At 40.2% G+C, this 17,445-nt stretch overlaps 1 protein-coding gene across 1 annotated transcript in view; it reads left to right on the forward strand.

Annotated features, from left to right (window-relative positions):
* Positions 1 to 890: 890 nt before the first annotated feature.
* TRPM7 (transient receptor potential cation channel subfamily M member 7) overlaps positions 891 to 17,445 on the forward strand; it is a 190,791-nt gene continuing 174,236 nt past the window's right edge. The window contains exon 1 of the mRNA XM_033919897.1: positions 891 to 1,113. Coding sequence (XP_033775788.1) covers positions 1,099 to 1,113 — 15 coding nt within the window. The 5' untranslated portion in view covers positions 891 to 1,098. The remainder of the gene's footprint in view (positions 1,114 to 17,445) is intronic.

Consider the following 17,445-nt stretch of genomic DNA (forward strand, 5'->3'; position numbering starts at 1 on the left):
TGGTTGGCCCGGAACTTCCTCTCCACTGTCAGAATTGACGTTGGGGTGGGAAGGCTGTGGGCCCAGAGCTTGTACGCGCCTGGCCTGGTGTCGGGAAAGCAGGGAGAACAGAATGCAAAGGCAATGCGAGTCTATCGTGGCTCCCAGGATGGGCTCCACGATCGACTCGCATTGCCTTTGCGATCTACTGGTCGATCACGATAAACCTTTTGGGCACCCTGCTGTAGAGGATGTGCTATTCTATTTCTTTTTCAATCCACATAGATCAGTCCACATCAGTGTGGCATTAATCTTAAGATCCCTGCCTGAATCTCGATGTGCCTTCTAATAATTGCTCTGAGATTAGTCCTATCTAATTGGAAATCTTCTGACTTGTTAAATGTCCACTTTTGGTGGCAATCAGTGCTCTTACAACACAGATTTCCACTTCCTTACCTCTGAACAATAAAGCTGTCCAGAAATGGGCCATTTTTGAGACTTATTTGCATTCTTTATAATCATGCAAATTTTTTTCATTTATGAGTGTCATGTTTCTTTCTTTCTTCTCTCTTTGGCCTCTGAGGGATCTCCTCTTCTTTTACTTCTCTTTCCCCCCCCCTTTCGTTCTTCTTTCGTTTCCTTCCCCCCTTTCCCTTCCTCCTTTCCTTCCCCTTCTTAATTCATCTTGAGTAGACGGAAGCGTTCATGTTTTGTATTATTGTTTCTTTTGCTTTGCTAACTCAATTTGTTTTGCTGCAAAGTTTCTGCTTTTGTATTTCGCTGAAAAATGTGTCAACAAAATTCACGCCTGTCAGCACGCTTCACGCCCAGCCCTGCGGACAAGCATGTAAACGTCGCAGCACTACCCAATCGCCGGGACGCGATGCACGTCACAGAGAGGCGTGCGCGCACGTACAGCGTCCTTCCCACGTGACCTGCTCCCGTCTGCTCGTCATTCCTCGCCAGTCTGGAGTCGCACAATTATGAAAAACTCACCTTCCGCTGGTGCTGGAGCGGAGCTAATTTGGCAAACGTTTAACCGGGCTTGCTCCGTTGGTCTCTCTGTGGACATCCCCGATAGATGGCTAATAGCCTCGGAGGAGCTCTTCCGGAGTCTGAATGGTGAAGAGAATGGTAAGCTAGCGCCTCTGCGCTGCCGGTACGGTTTGAACTGGGCTTGAGGGATGGGGAACGAGCGAGGATGGAGGGCGCGCGTGAGACCGCCGAGGAGGGGGGGGGGGAGGAGGGAGTAGCGTACGCGCCTGCCTGTCACCGGCACGCGGAAGGAGGAGCTGACCCTGCGGTAGAGGGGGGGGGGGAGTTGAGCCACCTCGTTTCTCTGCAGAGTGCTGCTTGGTCCAGATTAGCCGCCTTAGGGCAATGTGGCATTTATCAGGCATTTATCAGAGCAGCCTCTTCCTTTCCGGGGAGGTGTTATGGCTAGGAAGGTAGACTTGCAGGGGTCTCAAAGTCCCTCCTCGAGGGCCCCAATCCAGTCGTGTTTTCAGGATTTCCCCAATGAATATGCATGAGATCTGTGTGCATGCACTGCTTTCAATGCATATTCACTGGGGAAATCCTGAAAACCCGACTGGATTGCGGCCCTCGAGGGAGGGACTTTGAGATCCCTGGACTAGTGCTTGTTGTGCCTTGCAAACCCAGCCTTTCATGTGGATGTCACTTGCAGCTTGTTAAACTGGAGTCTAACTGAAAAGAGTACATTTTCGTTTTCAAATATTTATTGAAATGCAAAAGATTCATAAACATGGAGAATTTATTGGAGCTATGTAGAAACATGATGGCAGATAAAGGCCAATTCTGCCCATCTGCAGGTTGACATGAGCATACCCCCATCTGCTTCAAAGGGTAGCATTGTTTCCCATATCCTGTAAGGCAGTGCTTTTCAATCCTTTCCTGGAGGCACATCTAACCAGTAAGGTTTTCTAAATTACTGCAGTGAATATGCATGACAGACATTTGCATATAGTGGACACCCCTTTTCGTGTATATTCATTGTGGCAATCCCCAAAACCTGACTGTCATAAAAGAAGCATTAGCTAATAACACTGTAGGTCAGGGGTGTCAAAGTCCCTCCTCGAGGGCTGCAATCCAGTCAGCTTTTCCTCAATGAATATGCATGAGATCTATTTGCTTTCATTGTATGCTAATACATCTCCTGCATATTCGTTGGGGAAAATCTGACAGGATTGCGGCCCTCGAGGAGGGACTTTGACACCCCTGCTGTAGGTCATGGAAGTTGCGTCCCCCCACCCCCCCCCCCAACCATCTGGGTTGCTGACATTAGGCAGGGCCTTTTTTAAGGTAGGATGACTTGGAGCAACTGCCCTAGGATGCATGCTTAATCCTTTTTTCTTTTTCCTTTTCCCTTCCTTACTGGCAGGATGTAAACCAGGTGGCCTACTGCATCTTGCTCTTCCAAAGTATTTCTTGGATCTACTGATCCCATCAATCCTGCCTACTCTCTTACATTCTCTGAGCAGTCTTCATCCACTGAAATCATTAGGAAACACTGTACTACACAATGTGTGCTCATGTCGGTTCTGGAGTAACTCCTGAGATTAATTTGCATAAACTACCTCTATTGCAGTGGTCTCGAACTCAAACCCTTTGCAGAGCCACATTTTGGATTTGTAGGTACTTGGAGGGCCTCAGAAAAAATAGTTAATGTCTTATTAAAGAAATGACAATTTTGCATGAGGTAAATATTTCCTTTTTGGCTAAGTCTTAATAATAATATTGTAATTTATAGCTAAAGAGACATATGATTAAGAAACTGTTTGATTTTACTTTTATGATTATGATAAACATACGGAGGGCCTCAAAATAGTATCTGGCGGGCCGCGAGATTAAGACCACTGCCCTAGTGTATGCAGATCTTTCATACAAATTCATCATGGATATCCTGAAAACCTGACTGTCAAGGGAGTATTCCAGGATCACTTGGGAAACTCTTCTGTAGTGAATGTTGCTTCTTTGCCTTTTAGGCTGAAATAACCTACCTCAGATTTAGCTCTGGTGTTAGGAGCTGGCTATTCTCAAATGCCTACAGCAGCAGATGAACCTCAGACCACTAGAGAAATTGTCTTGGTAATTGCTTATCCTATATTTCAGCCTCAGTGTTTCCTGTTTCCTTCATGATGGATTGGAAACTTTTAGCTTCTACCTTTGGAAAGGGGCAAGGTATGGGGTCCTTTCTGTGGTTACATTCGGTTTACTTATTATAAAGTACTTATTTTTTTATCTGTGGCAATGGAGGATAAAGTGACTTGCCCAGGAGCTATAGTGGGAGTTGAACCCAGTTTCCCTGGTTCTCAGACTACTGCACTAACCATTAGGCTACTCCTTCACCTGTCCATCCAGCCTGTCTGATTTTTATTTCTGATGATTTCTCTCTCAAATATTTTTTTGTAAACCACTTTTGATATTCATGACAAACAGCCACATATCAAATTAAACTAAATAGTTTCATAGTTTATTTAAATTTTGATTAAACACTTATCCAAAGGTACAAAGCGTTGCACATAGTGATTAAAAAATAGCTGGGAGACAAACATTTTAAATAATTAGGCATAAACCAACTAAACAAACATACTTATGACATGGAAGTGATGTCATTGCAGTGGTAGGTCGCATATAAGAGAATCTCCGTTGAGGCTGCACTAAATAATTGACAAAACGCCCAACAAAAGTCACTTTCCTCATAGAGACCGTTCTCTTACCGTAAATAGATACAGCAATGTCCACACGGTACAAATTAGACACCTGTCACTTCACCGGAGGTAAAATGGGACTGCAAAAAGAGAAGAGCACTAGTTCGCCGCATGTAAGCAAGATGGCGGTGACCATAGAGACATTGAGTACGTTGGGGACTGCCTCCGAGGATATAGGAATGCCCAGTGGAGATGGGCTGAACTCGGTGCTGTTACTGGACCTCAAATCAGAGATGCAGTCAGTGAGACTCGTATGACATAAGGCAAATAGTAGCAGATTTAAAACAAGAAATGACAAAGCTCACTTGCTGCCAGGATGAAGTGGAGGAACGCTTGGACAGGAGTAACAGAGGACCTGGTAGATGCACAACAGGAGTTGGAGGTGTTGCGTAAAAGTGAAGCTGAGTTATGGGAGAAACTTGAAGACGGCGAGAAGAGCACCTGGCAGTGTAATTTTAAGAATTCAGGGAGTACCGGAGGAGAATGCCTAAAAGATGTGAGGCAAGTATTCAGTGATATTTGAGGAGACATTTTAAGGCAGGCACGTGGACTAGAAGGGCCCATGCCTGAAATCGGTATAGAAAGAGCACCTCAAACCCTGGGTTGTCCAGCAAATAACTTTCTCTGAGACATGATTTGTCTAATAAGCTTTTTTTTTTTTTTTTCATTTTCAAAATTTTTATTCATACAATTCTTACAGAACAGTAAAGAATAAAGATACAGTCCATACAAAGAAAAATAAACAATATCTCAAAGAATTCTTTCTAGCCCACATTAATTGGAGGAACTACCTTAATTTACAATCAGGGCAAAAGGAAAATATAAAACTCGGAAATATCCTAAGTTAATGGTAATCTCTAGTGCTCTGTTTCTCTTACTCTCAGCATAAACCAGCTACTTAAATTATTTTCCTTTATCTATTTCTTGTTCACGATAACTTAACAATTGCTGAAGTTGAGTGGGATCCCAAAATATAAATTATTTTCCTTTATCTATTTCTTGTTCACGATAACTTAACAATTGCTGAAGTTGAGTGGGATCCCAAAATATAAATTATTTTTCCTGTATGTTGATTATACACTTGTATGGGAATTTTAAGAAAAACAATTCCTAGTGGGATTGTTTTGGGGGTGGTGGCGGCAGGAGAGAGTGGGCATCCCTCCTGCCGGGGGTTCCGACAGGAGGGAGTGGGCTTCCCTCCTGCCATGGACAGTGTGTGGGGGAGTTTGGGGGTGGCAGCGGAAGGGAGTGGGCATCCTTCTTGCCGGCCAACTTGCGGAGGGAGTGGGGGTGGGGTTCAGGGGTTCCCTGCTGCTGCCTCTCAATTGATTGTGGCAGGGAGATTCCGTTGCTGCAACCAGCTCAGCGGCAATGCGATTCTCTAAATGGCGCCTTTGACATGGATGCTGGTTAGAGAATCGGGGTAGTTAGGCGGGGTTAGATGTCTGTCTGTTAGGACGGACGTGATTCTGTATAGGACGCCCGTGTGTAAATCTCAAAAGCCCCTTGGGCAGCTGCTGAGACCAAGCGTCATATACAGAATCCAGTCCAGAATGCTTGTTGGCTGAGGGAAAGCTACTACCGAGTTCTATTACGAGCCTATTTCACCAAGAAACAATTGTTTTATAGTGGGGGCATTCAAACCCCTATATGTATTAAATGTGGACAAATGGGCAATGAGTGTGCAATGGGCACTGTTTTCTGGAACTGTCCTAAAATTCATAGTGGATTACATGTTAGTTCTTTTGAGCTCATTGACTCAGTGTGTGGCAGCAGCTCAGCTAGTGCATGATGTATCTGAAGCGTATGGATGAATGAACAGGGGACAATGGCTGTTGTGTCGCAAGATATGTGCATCTAAATGTATTTTGCAAAGCTTGACCACCATTGACCCCTCCCCCTGCTTTCTTGCACTGGCAGAGTTAAATGGCAAGCTGGGAGGTGAGAGGCACCAGAGGGACACAGAAAAGAAAGACATTATTTTTGAAAGTCTGAGATCCATATATACAAAAGTTACATCCCAGGGGGCACAGCATGTTATTGAATAAGTTTATAATGTTTCAAATTGAAAGATGGGATTCGGTAGTTGAATGGATAACATTGATGAATTTAAGGGATGGTGGGGAGGAAGGAAGGGAGGGTGAGTGGAGTAAAATATGTTTTGTTGCAACTAATGATGTTCATATGTTTCTGAAACGTAGAGTTGCATTTAATACAATTTTGAACTATAAACTAAAGTAAAATGGTGCTTCTTACTTGTGTCTCCCTTGTGTTTTGCCAACTTGGTCTAAAATTTGAACCCACTGGGCCCTATAATCCCGGTTACCTTCAGGTTGCAGTGAGGAATTTTGGGGAGGAAAGAGTAGGATGTGGAAAGACTATGCCAAGGGAGTGTTTTTTTTATGGGGCACTGACTTCCTTCCCTGCACGTGACACTGCCCGACCAATCAGCAGCAACGCAGTGAGCTCAGCACATAGACACACTGAGCACCTATGTGCTGAGCTCAATATGGCTGTTCCCACCACGGTGCCGGACCCGGACTGTTTTTATCTTGAAAATTTCAACTAGATTGACAGGTAGGCCTCGGAATGGGAACCCCGGTTCCATCCCCGTGGGAGTTCTGTTGGCCTTGGAAGGGTCCCTGTGGGCCTGGGAGGGGTCCCCATGGGAATCCCGTTGACTTTGGAGGGATCCCCGTTCCCATGCAGACCTCTACTTCAAACAAGCTGGTATATCCAAGGTTCCACATTTACCTTGGATCAGACTCAGGTCTTTAGCTTACCATAGAACTTGGCTATAACTTACAAACTACAGGATTGTCAACAGAGCAGACAGTATTAAATTGATACCAACTGACCCATCTAGTCTGCCCAGTTAAGTCAGAGAGCCAATATAGAAGACACCAACTCATCATTTTGGGTATATGAACATAAATACTTAATGTAACACGTATTCTATCTTTTTTCTTGGTTCTCAGACTTAACTAGACAGATTGGATGGGCCAGTTGGTGTCCATTTAACATTCTTTCTGTTCTGTTGATATTGTATGATATTGTTTAACATTTAAAATTGATATATACCATCTTGAATGGCTTTTGCCAAGAAAAGGGTTCTTGAGGGTTTTAAATAAAATATTTTACTGTATTTTTCTAAAGGAGCTGGTGTGCTGTTCTGATTCTAAATATTTTTAAATATAAAAGGTTTCTCAGAATTGAGGGTTTGTTTGTTTTTTACTGTATATTTTTTGTTTTGTTTGCTTTAAATTTGCTTGATTTTTAACACACAGCACAACAAGGGATAGCAAAGGTAAGATCTTGCTGCCAACAATACGTTGTATAATCCTTTGCCTAAATTTATCTCAAAATAAAAATGTTCATAATTAATAATAAAGGAGCAAAGGATCTCAGAAACAATTACCCTTCTAGACCCTATGAATTCTTATTGTGTACCAGGCCAGAAGAACTCTTCTCATTTTTATATTACTTTTAGAATTTAAAAGCATCCAGAATCCAAGTCCGTGCTTAGTAGTATTTCATTTAAAAGTCTGTGTATGCAAACCTAAATTGATGCCGGTGAATATCAATGATTAATTGTTGATGCCTCGTTAGTTAATTTGCATGTGAGATCTGCCTTTGGCGCCCAACTTGGAATGATCTATATAGAATCCGGGGTATAGAGTATTATAATTTGCTATTTATATAATTAAAAACATCCCATCATTTATTTCACAAAAAAATTCCAAGATTTTGCAATCATTTGAATAAATTGTCATAAACTAGACCTTATTTTCTCTCATATTGTTTTGCTCCTACTGCCCAATGGTGGCCTTTGTTCAAGAGCACAGATCTCTAACTGTGGTGTAACAAAACTTGGCAGAAAAGTGTTGTTGTTTTTTTTTTAATGCAACAAAGAGATCAGCTAACAAGCCAGCTTTCATCCATAAATCTCCCAATCAAGTCATAGAAATACTTGCGAATCAAAACATTAAAGCTAATAAGGTTCCACCTTGAGTTTAGAAATATATCTTTGCGCAAGTTGTCGTAAAACTTCAGTGTTCTCGCTAGAAATTTTTTCCAGCCGGGTGGCATGAAAAAGTAGCCGGGGGGGGGGGGGGGGGGGGAGGGATTTGGTGGTGGGGAAAATTAAATTTGTACTATTTTTATTAGTTAATTATTATTAATTATTTTCCAGTGTTCAATATTACATGACATTAGGGATTTCTATTCCGCCATTAGCTCGCGGTTCAAGGCAGATTACAAAAGAGTTATAGAAGGTGGATTATAAAAGATATCTGGTCATTTTCAGGGAAAATAAAGAGAGTAGGTTGTTTCAGGGGTTGGGGAATTAGTGGGGGGAAAGAAGGAGACTTGTGTTAGGTCTTTTTCAGGGATTTCTTGAACAGTATAGTCTTTACTTCCTTTTTTAAGGTTTGACACTTGTGCCAGAATATTTTTATTAAATTTAAGAAATATCCAATTCTAGAAGTGAATAATTAGATATTTGCCCTCTTTCAAATGGTATAGAGGTTTAAAAAAGGGAAATGTGTTAATGAAGTCATTAGGTTCAAACTAGCCATTTATTTCTGCATGAATTTAAATAACTAAAAAAAAGATAAATATAGCTCATCCAGTCATCCAAGAAACGACTCTACAACACCTCTAATAATGTTTTGATCACTAGGTTCCTTCCTGAGGTCTCACTGAGGATATGAAATAGATGCGATCCACACTTCCACATAAGTTATGGAGAGGTGTTACTGAGCCTTACACTACAACAAAATAAAAAAGTAGCAGATAAAGATCATAAGAGAGCTAGGGCAAAACAGTTTAGGTAAAGATGCAGGTAATAATTAACAATGTATTAAAAATATTTTATTTGCTAAATAAGCTAGCGCTCTGCCTAGCTAAAACGCGCTAGGGAGAACATTGCAGCGATTGTAGTAAAAGTGGATAGCATAGCTGATTTTAAGAAAGGTTTAGACAAATTCCAGGAGGAAAAGTCCATAGTCTGTTATTGAGAAAGACATGGGGGGAGCCTCTGCCTGCCCTGGATCAGTAGCATGGAACGTTGCTACTCTTTGGGTTTTGGCCAGCTACTAGTGACCTGGATCGGCCACCGTAAGAACGGGCTACTGGGCTGACCCAGTAAGGCTATTCTTATGTGCATTAAAATCTCTATTTGAATTTCAGTGCTGATAAGTATATTTTTTTTAACTATTTCATGGTAGTCCTATTTTTAATTTGCTAGTCTCTTTACTACTGTTGTGCTGTTAATAAAATTTTAAGTTTCATGTTGAATTGTACTTGCTTTGGGTGAATCTCTTCATAAAGGTAATTAATAAATCCAAATAAGTAAATATATGCAAAAGAACAGAGAATACTACCACACATTGTTGCAACTAGAACTGCACACAGGACTCATCTTAAATACACAACAGAACTAGAAAAGGTACAGAGAAGGGCATAGTGATAAAAAGACTAGAATGGCACTTTTTGATTAAATAGAGTTTGCAAAGCTCACAAATACCCATCCTAGTGCAGTGCAAAAGCAGGTTTGCAGGTATTCTTATCATAATCCAACAAATCTGATGTTTCCCACACAGCCTATGGATCCTAACACACAGAAAATCAACAAGCAGTTCTGTAAATCTGTTCACTAGCTACAATATACGAATACTACTGCTTCATTACATTACAAAAGGAGGAATGTTTTTTTTAAATTATAAAGTTCTAGATTAGATTATGGAATCATAGTACATTATGTTGCACTTGACATCTTCAAGTTACCAACAAGAAGTTTTTGGAAAGGGTTGTAACAGTAAAGCAATGGTGACACCCCCCCCCCCCCACCCAAATAAAATAACAAAACAACCACAAGAGAACAAAGGATCCACAGATGTGATAAGCAAGAAAAACCTTTTTTTAAGTTTTCTGACAGCTGTTCTTATTAGATATTGTACATAGTTTGCAGAGACAATGTGGTATCAGCTCACAAAATTTTCCATTTTCTGCAGGTGCGACTCTGCTGCTTGAAATTTTGTAATACTGTACATAACAGTGAGGACATGGAAGTTGTAAATATAACAGGGTCCGAGTACTGCAATTAATTAAAAAGGAGGGAAGCAAACTAAATGGAAATATGAGACAGAACCTATGCTGACTGAGGATCTAATAATTTCATTTCCAGCTCTCTCTCTAGTCTCCTACGGCTATCAGTCAAATGTTATTCTATGCGAGACAAACTATTTCATTTGTAAAGACTTGCAAAATTGAAGGTTTGCCACTAACATCCCAAATCGGGAAAACGAATAGTGTGACTATAGATAATATTCCCCGAGTTAACATTTAAAGCCCTTGCTTGAAGTTGTTAAAAAGATAACCCGGATCTTTGGCTTTCTCCCCCCTTTTCAGGACACAAAGAATTGAAACCACATATTCTTCGCATCTGACAGTCTTTTCCTACTGCAGCCCTTTCTCAAAAGAGCTTTTTTTAATGACCCCAGCAAGTAAAAACGTTAACCTCAGTTTGGTGGGATAAGGCTTTAGAAACTTGGTAAGCCCTACAAGTGGTTCGCTGCTAGGCGCGCTGGGACAAGGCAGGGAGGACGGGGGTTTTCGTTACAGAAGTTGCACAGGCTGACAGGCGCAGACAGGTAGCGGCTTCCCAATTCCTCGAAGGTGAGTCCCAGCAGTACGACCATGCCCACGCACGACACCATATCGGCATGATTTTGAATCACGAACTCGTGGCTGAAGACCGGGGGGGGCTCTTATTTTTCGTCCGCAGCCCCGTGCTGGCTGGCCAAAAGGCTCATTGCCCCCCCTGCACCATAGCACAATGAGTGCCAAGAGGGGCCAAGCATGCAGACGCTAACCCCCCCCATCTCTTTCCAGAAGCAAACCGAAAACCAATTGTCCTACCAGCCCACCCTGCCTCCTCCTGCTCCTCCCTCCTTAGGCACAACTTGCCACGCACATAAGCTTGCTTCCCTTCCTTCCTTCAACTTGCTGCCCTATCTCCCGCCTTAGCCTGCAGTGAATTGAAGCCATGCTCCAGGGTTTTAAAAAATTTTGACAGCCGGGTGCTCGCCTAAATTAGCCAGGCGGAGCGCCCGGCTAAACCCGCTAGGGAGAACTCTGAACTTTATTTCAGTCATCACTCCTGTTTCATTCTGGTATTCTATTTAGTATGATTCAATGCAAAGTAGAATATTCATGTTCTTTCTCCACAATTTGATTTCAATAGGGCAGCCATCATCTTGCATGTTGGGATTATTAGAGCACTTTTTTTTCCTTATTTTTTTTTTTTGTTTTGTGTTTGTTTTTTTCTTATTTCTTTTTTTTTTTGTTCAACATTACAACATTAGAGTACTTTTCTGGTACATTATGCTGAACTTGTATTTAAGATAAATCTTTTCAAATTATTTTTAGAAGTACATTTTTCTGAAATTATGCTGAAGGACTGGGGGCATAATAGATTCTTCTCGACAGACCAGACCAGTTCAGGCTAGTTGGATATAGCCCCTCTTGCCAGAAAGTGGAGATAGAATACAACTACTTGCTTTTTCTTTATATAGCCTAGTGCAGGGGTAGGCAATTCTGGTCCTCGAGAGCTGGAGCCAGGTCAGGTTTTCAGGATATCCACAATAAATATGCATGAGATAGATTTGCATCTCAAGGAGGCAGTGCCTGCAAATCCATCTCGTACATATTCATTGTGGATATCTTGAAAACCTGACCCAGTTTTTCAAAATAAGTTGTATGGCAACCCCTGTCATAATAAAGAGAAGTTTATTATTATGGGAAGATATCTGACTTTTAGCCTTCATTAACGTGCCAAATAGCACGGTATTGTACAACCCCAAATGGATCTCCAAAATTTAAGTATCAAGGGGCAATAGAACAGTAGATGATCCAGTGTCCCTACATCGAGATGACATTGCCAGCATCTATTTCTCTGCCTCCAGCAAATGGTAGAGATGGACTGGCACAGCAAGATGCCCGTTTTTGTTTAATTTTTAATACACCAGCCAACAGGAAGCCTGTATGAAGTAAACAAACTGGAAGTAATATGTTCTGATCACTGAACCCAAGTTTGAGAAGAAACACGAATAGAAAATAAGGGCCATTTTACCTACAGTACTTGGCTTAGCCATTCACACCAGTTGTTCAGCTTCCATTAGAGATGCTCTGTGCTTGTCTCTCGCTTTCTTGAATTTAGATGCTGTTCTTAACTTTAGCGCTTTCGTTAGGAGTCTGTTCCACGTAATCTTCACCTTTTTTCATAAATTAATATTTCCTTTTCCTTTTTATGCTATGAGCCATTTTTTCAGAGCTTTCTGACCATTGGAAAATTAACTTAAGTATAGTAATAAATAACTGATATGACTCAAACATGTAAAACTGATGTAAAGTTATCTGGTAAATACTTTCAGAATATATAATAAATTTTATTGATCCAAAGTCTAGTTAACTATGTAGGTGCCAGTTTTCATACATATAAGTTTTTCCTACTGTTCATTCGGTCCTGTTTGTCCAGCTTTGCAAGAAATTCACTAAGCCTTTAACTTAATACAATTTTTGTTGGAATGCATGTTTTGAGAAGTAGTTTGAACTTGTGGTATTGGAATGTTAATACAGTGGATAAGGATTAAGGCATGCTCATTCAATTTGGAATTCTTAAATTTTAACTGCCTTTTTTTTTTTTTTTTTTTTTTAAAGTAACAGTGCTAGCTAACTTCTTCAAATCGACAACTTTTATTGGTTTGCCCGTTTCCTTTTTTGATCTTTATTCCTAGGTCAGATATCTTCCTGCCCTAATATCTTATCCCAGCTTATACCGTCACACTTTATGAAGCAAGAACAAATACCGTATTTGCCGGCGTATAAGACGACTGGGCGTATAAGACGACCCCCCAACTTTTACAGTTAAAATATAGAGTTTGTTATATACTCGCCATATAAGACTACCCTTTCTTCCGCACACCTTCTGCACAACAAATAAAACTTAAAAGAACATCAGAATTTATTTCAACAATTTTAATTAATTCACTAAAGCTGAATAGAACAATAAACCCATGGGAGCTGCCATGCTATTTGTTTTCTAAACTGTTAACCAAACTGAAACTGTCAAAGATAGAAGGAAGATAACACATAGAGGGAGAGAGCAAGTGCCGGGCAAGTCCCTAGCAAGTTTGCTGGCATGACAGTTTCCCTTTAAAAGCCTTCAAAAGCCTCCTGTTCGCCCCCGCAACTTCCTTAAGGGCTAGACTCCACACACGGCCGCATGTGCGAGAGACGTAGTAAAGAGAAAAGGGGTGGGGCCAGAGCGCCGCTGCTTCCCGCTGCGCAGGATGAAGGAGCTGGCACCCTTGTCACACTGATGTCCCGCCATGGCCCCGCTGATGTCCCGGCAGGTTTACTAGTACCGTAAGCACCGTAAGGAGGTAAGGAAGGAGATGTTAGGGCATGTAAAGTAAGGGCATGTAAACAGTACCCGGCGTATAAGACGACCCCCGACTTTGGGGAGGATTTTAAGGTACTGAAAAGTCGTCTTATACGCCGGCAAATACGGTACTTTTTTTTTTTTAATCCATAAATGTGCCAGGGTGTGGGTTTTGTTTTAGGGGAGGGGGGATAAACCTTTACTGAAGATTCTGTTGTTCCAATCAATAGAGCATTGAGGCAGCCCTTGAATCCAAAGCTATAAAATTCCAGAACTGCAAGCCTTTAAGATGGAGGCAGACCTAGATATCTTTACAGTCAAAAAAATTAATTTAGTGAGTCCCATGACACATGGCCATACTAGGCTGTAGACTATTCAATAAGGAAAGGGATGGAAGAAATGGAGTAGCAATAGCTCCCTATGTAAAAAAGAAAAAATAGCATGGATAGATGCCCACCTGGGTACCTTCGCATCGCTTTGGCTTTTTCAAATGACTTTACCTTCCGATGATATGTTTTATGTAAGTCAGAATCCTGGATTTAAACAAGTGGGGAAATCATGCAGAGCCAGTTGGGTGACATCGACTCGTGCTTGAGTCCTAGTGACTTGATGAATTACAGATCTAAAAAGAGATTAGTTTTGTGCTAGTCCGGTAAAGTCCTCCAGCGTCATCCCTATAGTTGTTTTTAACATGTCCAGCCATCTGATTGAAGGTCTCCCTCTTTACCTGGTTCCTTTGATCTTCCGAAACATAATATCCTTCTTCAATGATCTTTCTCTTCTGACAGTGTGACATGTGTAAGTCTGTATCTGAAGTGTCTGTGTGCCTGTTTGTTTTATGTGTCTTCTGCACATGTACTATGTGGGTATCTGTGTGTGTTTTTATTTTATTATATACTGCTGTGATCTATTCAACCAGGTGGTACGTTAAATACATAAACATTAATAAAAACTTACAAGTGTGTTTGAGTTGACTTTCATATATCCCTGATATTACATTACATTACATTAGGGATTTCTATTCCGCCATTACCTTGAAGTTCAAGGCGGCTACTCCCACAGGCTTACAGGTTGAATATGGAGGCTGTGGGTAGGGGAACCAAGGGCTTAGAAGTGTCTCCTCAACCTATTTTCTTCCCTTCCTTTCTTCATCCCAGGCTCATTCACGCTCTTCTCCCACTTCTGTGCTCGTCCCTTCTCTCTTTTACTCCCATGTTCATTTCCTTTCTCTTTACAGATACCTACAGATACACAAGCACTTCTTCCCAGACTCGATAACTCATCTGCTTTCTCTCAAGTTCGCATCTCTACTTATTCCTTCAGTCATTTCTACCACACTGCAGATCTTGGCATCATTTGCCAAAGGACAGACTTTTCCTCTTCATCCCTTCATAGTATATTTCCCTAAGATTGATCACAAGTCTTTCCACAGATCATTTCTCCTTTCTCAGAGAGAATTTGGTTTACTGTACCATTATCCAATATCACTCAACCAGTTTCTAATCTAAAGTTTCCACCTTATGCTCGCCTCCAAAACTGTTTATTACAAAATTACGATATGTATCCATAAAACTGTGAATTGGGCCACTCTTCATAGGCTGAAGTTGAATATTGATAAGATGAAAGCTTTGTGGCTTCGTAATCTTATCTGTCTCTGTTCCATCTACCTTATTGTTAACTTTGGGTTTAATATTAAAGGTTGAGAAATCAATGAAGTGTTAGGAGTAAACCTAGATTCTTCTCTCAATTATAAACAAGTGGCTAATTTGTGGTGAAAATTTTTTAATACCTTAAGAAAGCTTTGGTTAAGTAGGTCTTACTTTTGTGAGCATCATATGACATTGTTAGTTCAATGTTAGTTTTGACACAGATTGATTACTGTAATTCTTTATATTTAGGTTTGAGTTTGTTTATGGTGAATACGTTACAACTGATTCAGAATACAACAGTTAGTGATTTTTGATTTGAGGAGATATGACTCATATCAGATTTCATTAGTTATCAATAAGAAAATGTTTTGGTTTTCATAAATTGAGTAGATTCCTCTGAAGACTTGTTTATTTTCTCATTTGTATTTTTTTTCTCTACCAGGATTAAGGATAATTGTTTATTGAAGCTTATTTATTTACAGTATTTATAGATTGCAAATCTAACAACCCAAAGTGGTTTACAAAAACAAAACATTCGCAACATAAATACTGTCCTACTAAAAAAACACACCTCATAATACAGCCAGTTTTGCTTTACTATTTTGCTCCATAAAACTGCAGAAATAAAATAGTCTTAAGCTCCTTTTTCAAAATAATAAAATTTGTTTTAGTTTTCTCATTCCTGGATGTAAAGAATTCCATAGCTTATGTCCCATTATTGTAAAACAGGACGGCCTATGCTTTTTTCTAGCCTGATAACTGCAAATCGTCAGAAGATTTGTAACATTTCTACTTGGTTGATAAACTTTCAGCTTAGCAGAAATCAATGGCGAGATCATATGATTTATATTTTAAAGACCATGCAAAGTAAGTTAAATTTGATATGCTGTTCAATCGGTAAGGATTTCAAAATTGGGGTAATATGATTATAACTTGAGACCCTTATCAAAATTCTTGCCTTAGCAATTTGAACTACTTGTAAACTTTTTGGATAACTTTTAGATAAGCCCACTAAAAGGCTATTGGAAATTGGAAATGTAATTCTTTGCACAGCTAAATGAAAATCAGTCCCAGTTAAAAAAAAAAAAAATCCCTTAATCTATATATTAGTTTCAGTCTATAAAAGACCAGACCAATTTTTTTTGAAACCTGATGTTTCATAAAGAGTGCAGAATCCATCACCATTCCAAGATTTCTCATTTTCTCAACCACTGGAATCTCAATATTACTGATCACAAAACATTGAGGACTATTGGAAGACTTATCAATTGGAAACAATATCTGCATTTTGGCCATGTTTATTTGTAATTGATTATTCTTCATCCACTGGCTAATCATATATTAAATACATTTTTGTTACATCTACTCAGGAGTCTATACGTTAAGTGATCAGTCCATTTCCACGAACCTAGTTTTGCAGAAGTATGATACTTACAACTTTCAGCACCTCCCATACTGCCAGTAGAGTGTAGAGCCCCTTCAGTTACGTCCCAAAGCAATCAAGCTCTATTGGAATAAAATGCAAAAAGGAGGGGAATGTCAGTCGCTTTTGGATGTGAGTTTTCATTGAATTAGCTTATTTTTATTGTCTAATTGTTGAGTGGACAACCTGGGGACTCATGATGCAGGCTTTGTAGCCGAAACACGACCCATGTCAAGTCCATTTTTCTTGTTCCACTTCCTATTGGTGACATTAAAAGCTTCAGTTTTGAAGATCTGGTCTTCTCTGCTCCTTTGTTTATCCATTTAGTTTTGTGCAGAGTTTTGTCTTCTCTTTGCTTTTTTTTTTTTTTTTTTTTAATTCCTGTTGATCATTTTTCTAATTTTTTCTAAGTTACAGAGTAGAACAGAATGGTAAGATGTTTGTGGGGAAGTTTCCCATACCCCTCCTTTTTTGCATTCTAGTCCAGTGGAGTTCGATTGCTTTGGGACGTAACTGAAGGGACCGTAACTGAAGGGAACACTATACTCTTCTGGGAATGGGAGGTGTTGAAAGTTGTAAATATCACACTTCTGCAAAACCCGGTTCACGGGAATGGGTTGATCACTTTAACATACGGACTCCTCAGAAGATTATCCAGGTAAGAATCTGGAGGAGAGTGTGGCATAATGGTTAGAGCTGCAGCCTCAGCACCCTGAGGTTGTGGGTTCAAACCCCAAGCTGCTCCTTGAGACCCTGGGCGAGTCACTTAATCCTCCACTGCCCCAGGTACATTAGATAGATTGTGAGCCCACCAGGACAGACAGGGAAAATGCTTGAAGTACTTGTAAGTAAACCGCTTTGAGTGTAGTTGTAAAATTAAAAAAAAAGCAGTAAACAAGTCTCAATCCCTTAAACCTAATCTTTTTTTCATAACACATTCAAAGTGTCTTCAACAGATTTATCAATTCTGATAAGAAATTCGATATCATCCGCATAAATTCCAAAGTTAAATCCATGACTATTCAATACTTTAGAAATGGACAGTAAAAAAATATTGAACAAAACAGCTGACAAAGAAGATCCTTGAGGCATTCTTATCAGACACTTAAACAATGTGAATGTATTGTCATTAAATGCTACACAATATGTCCTATCGTTGAGAAAGAGCACAAACCAATTTAGAACATTGCCCCCAATTCCATTTGAGCTCAACCTATT

The sequence above is a fragment of the Geotrypetes seraphini genome, chromosome 14 (assembly GCF_902459505.1).
Source record: "Geotrypetes seraphini chromosome 14, aGeoSer1.1, whole genome shotgun sequence".
In the NCBI taxonomy this organism is placed as follows: domain Eukaryota; kingdom Metazoa; phylum Chordata; class Amphibia; order Gymnophiona; family Dermophiidae; genus Geotrypetes; species Geotrypetes seraphini.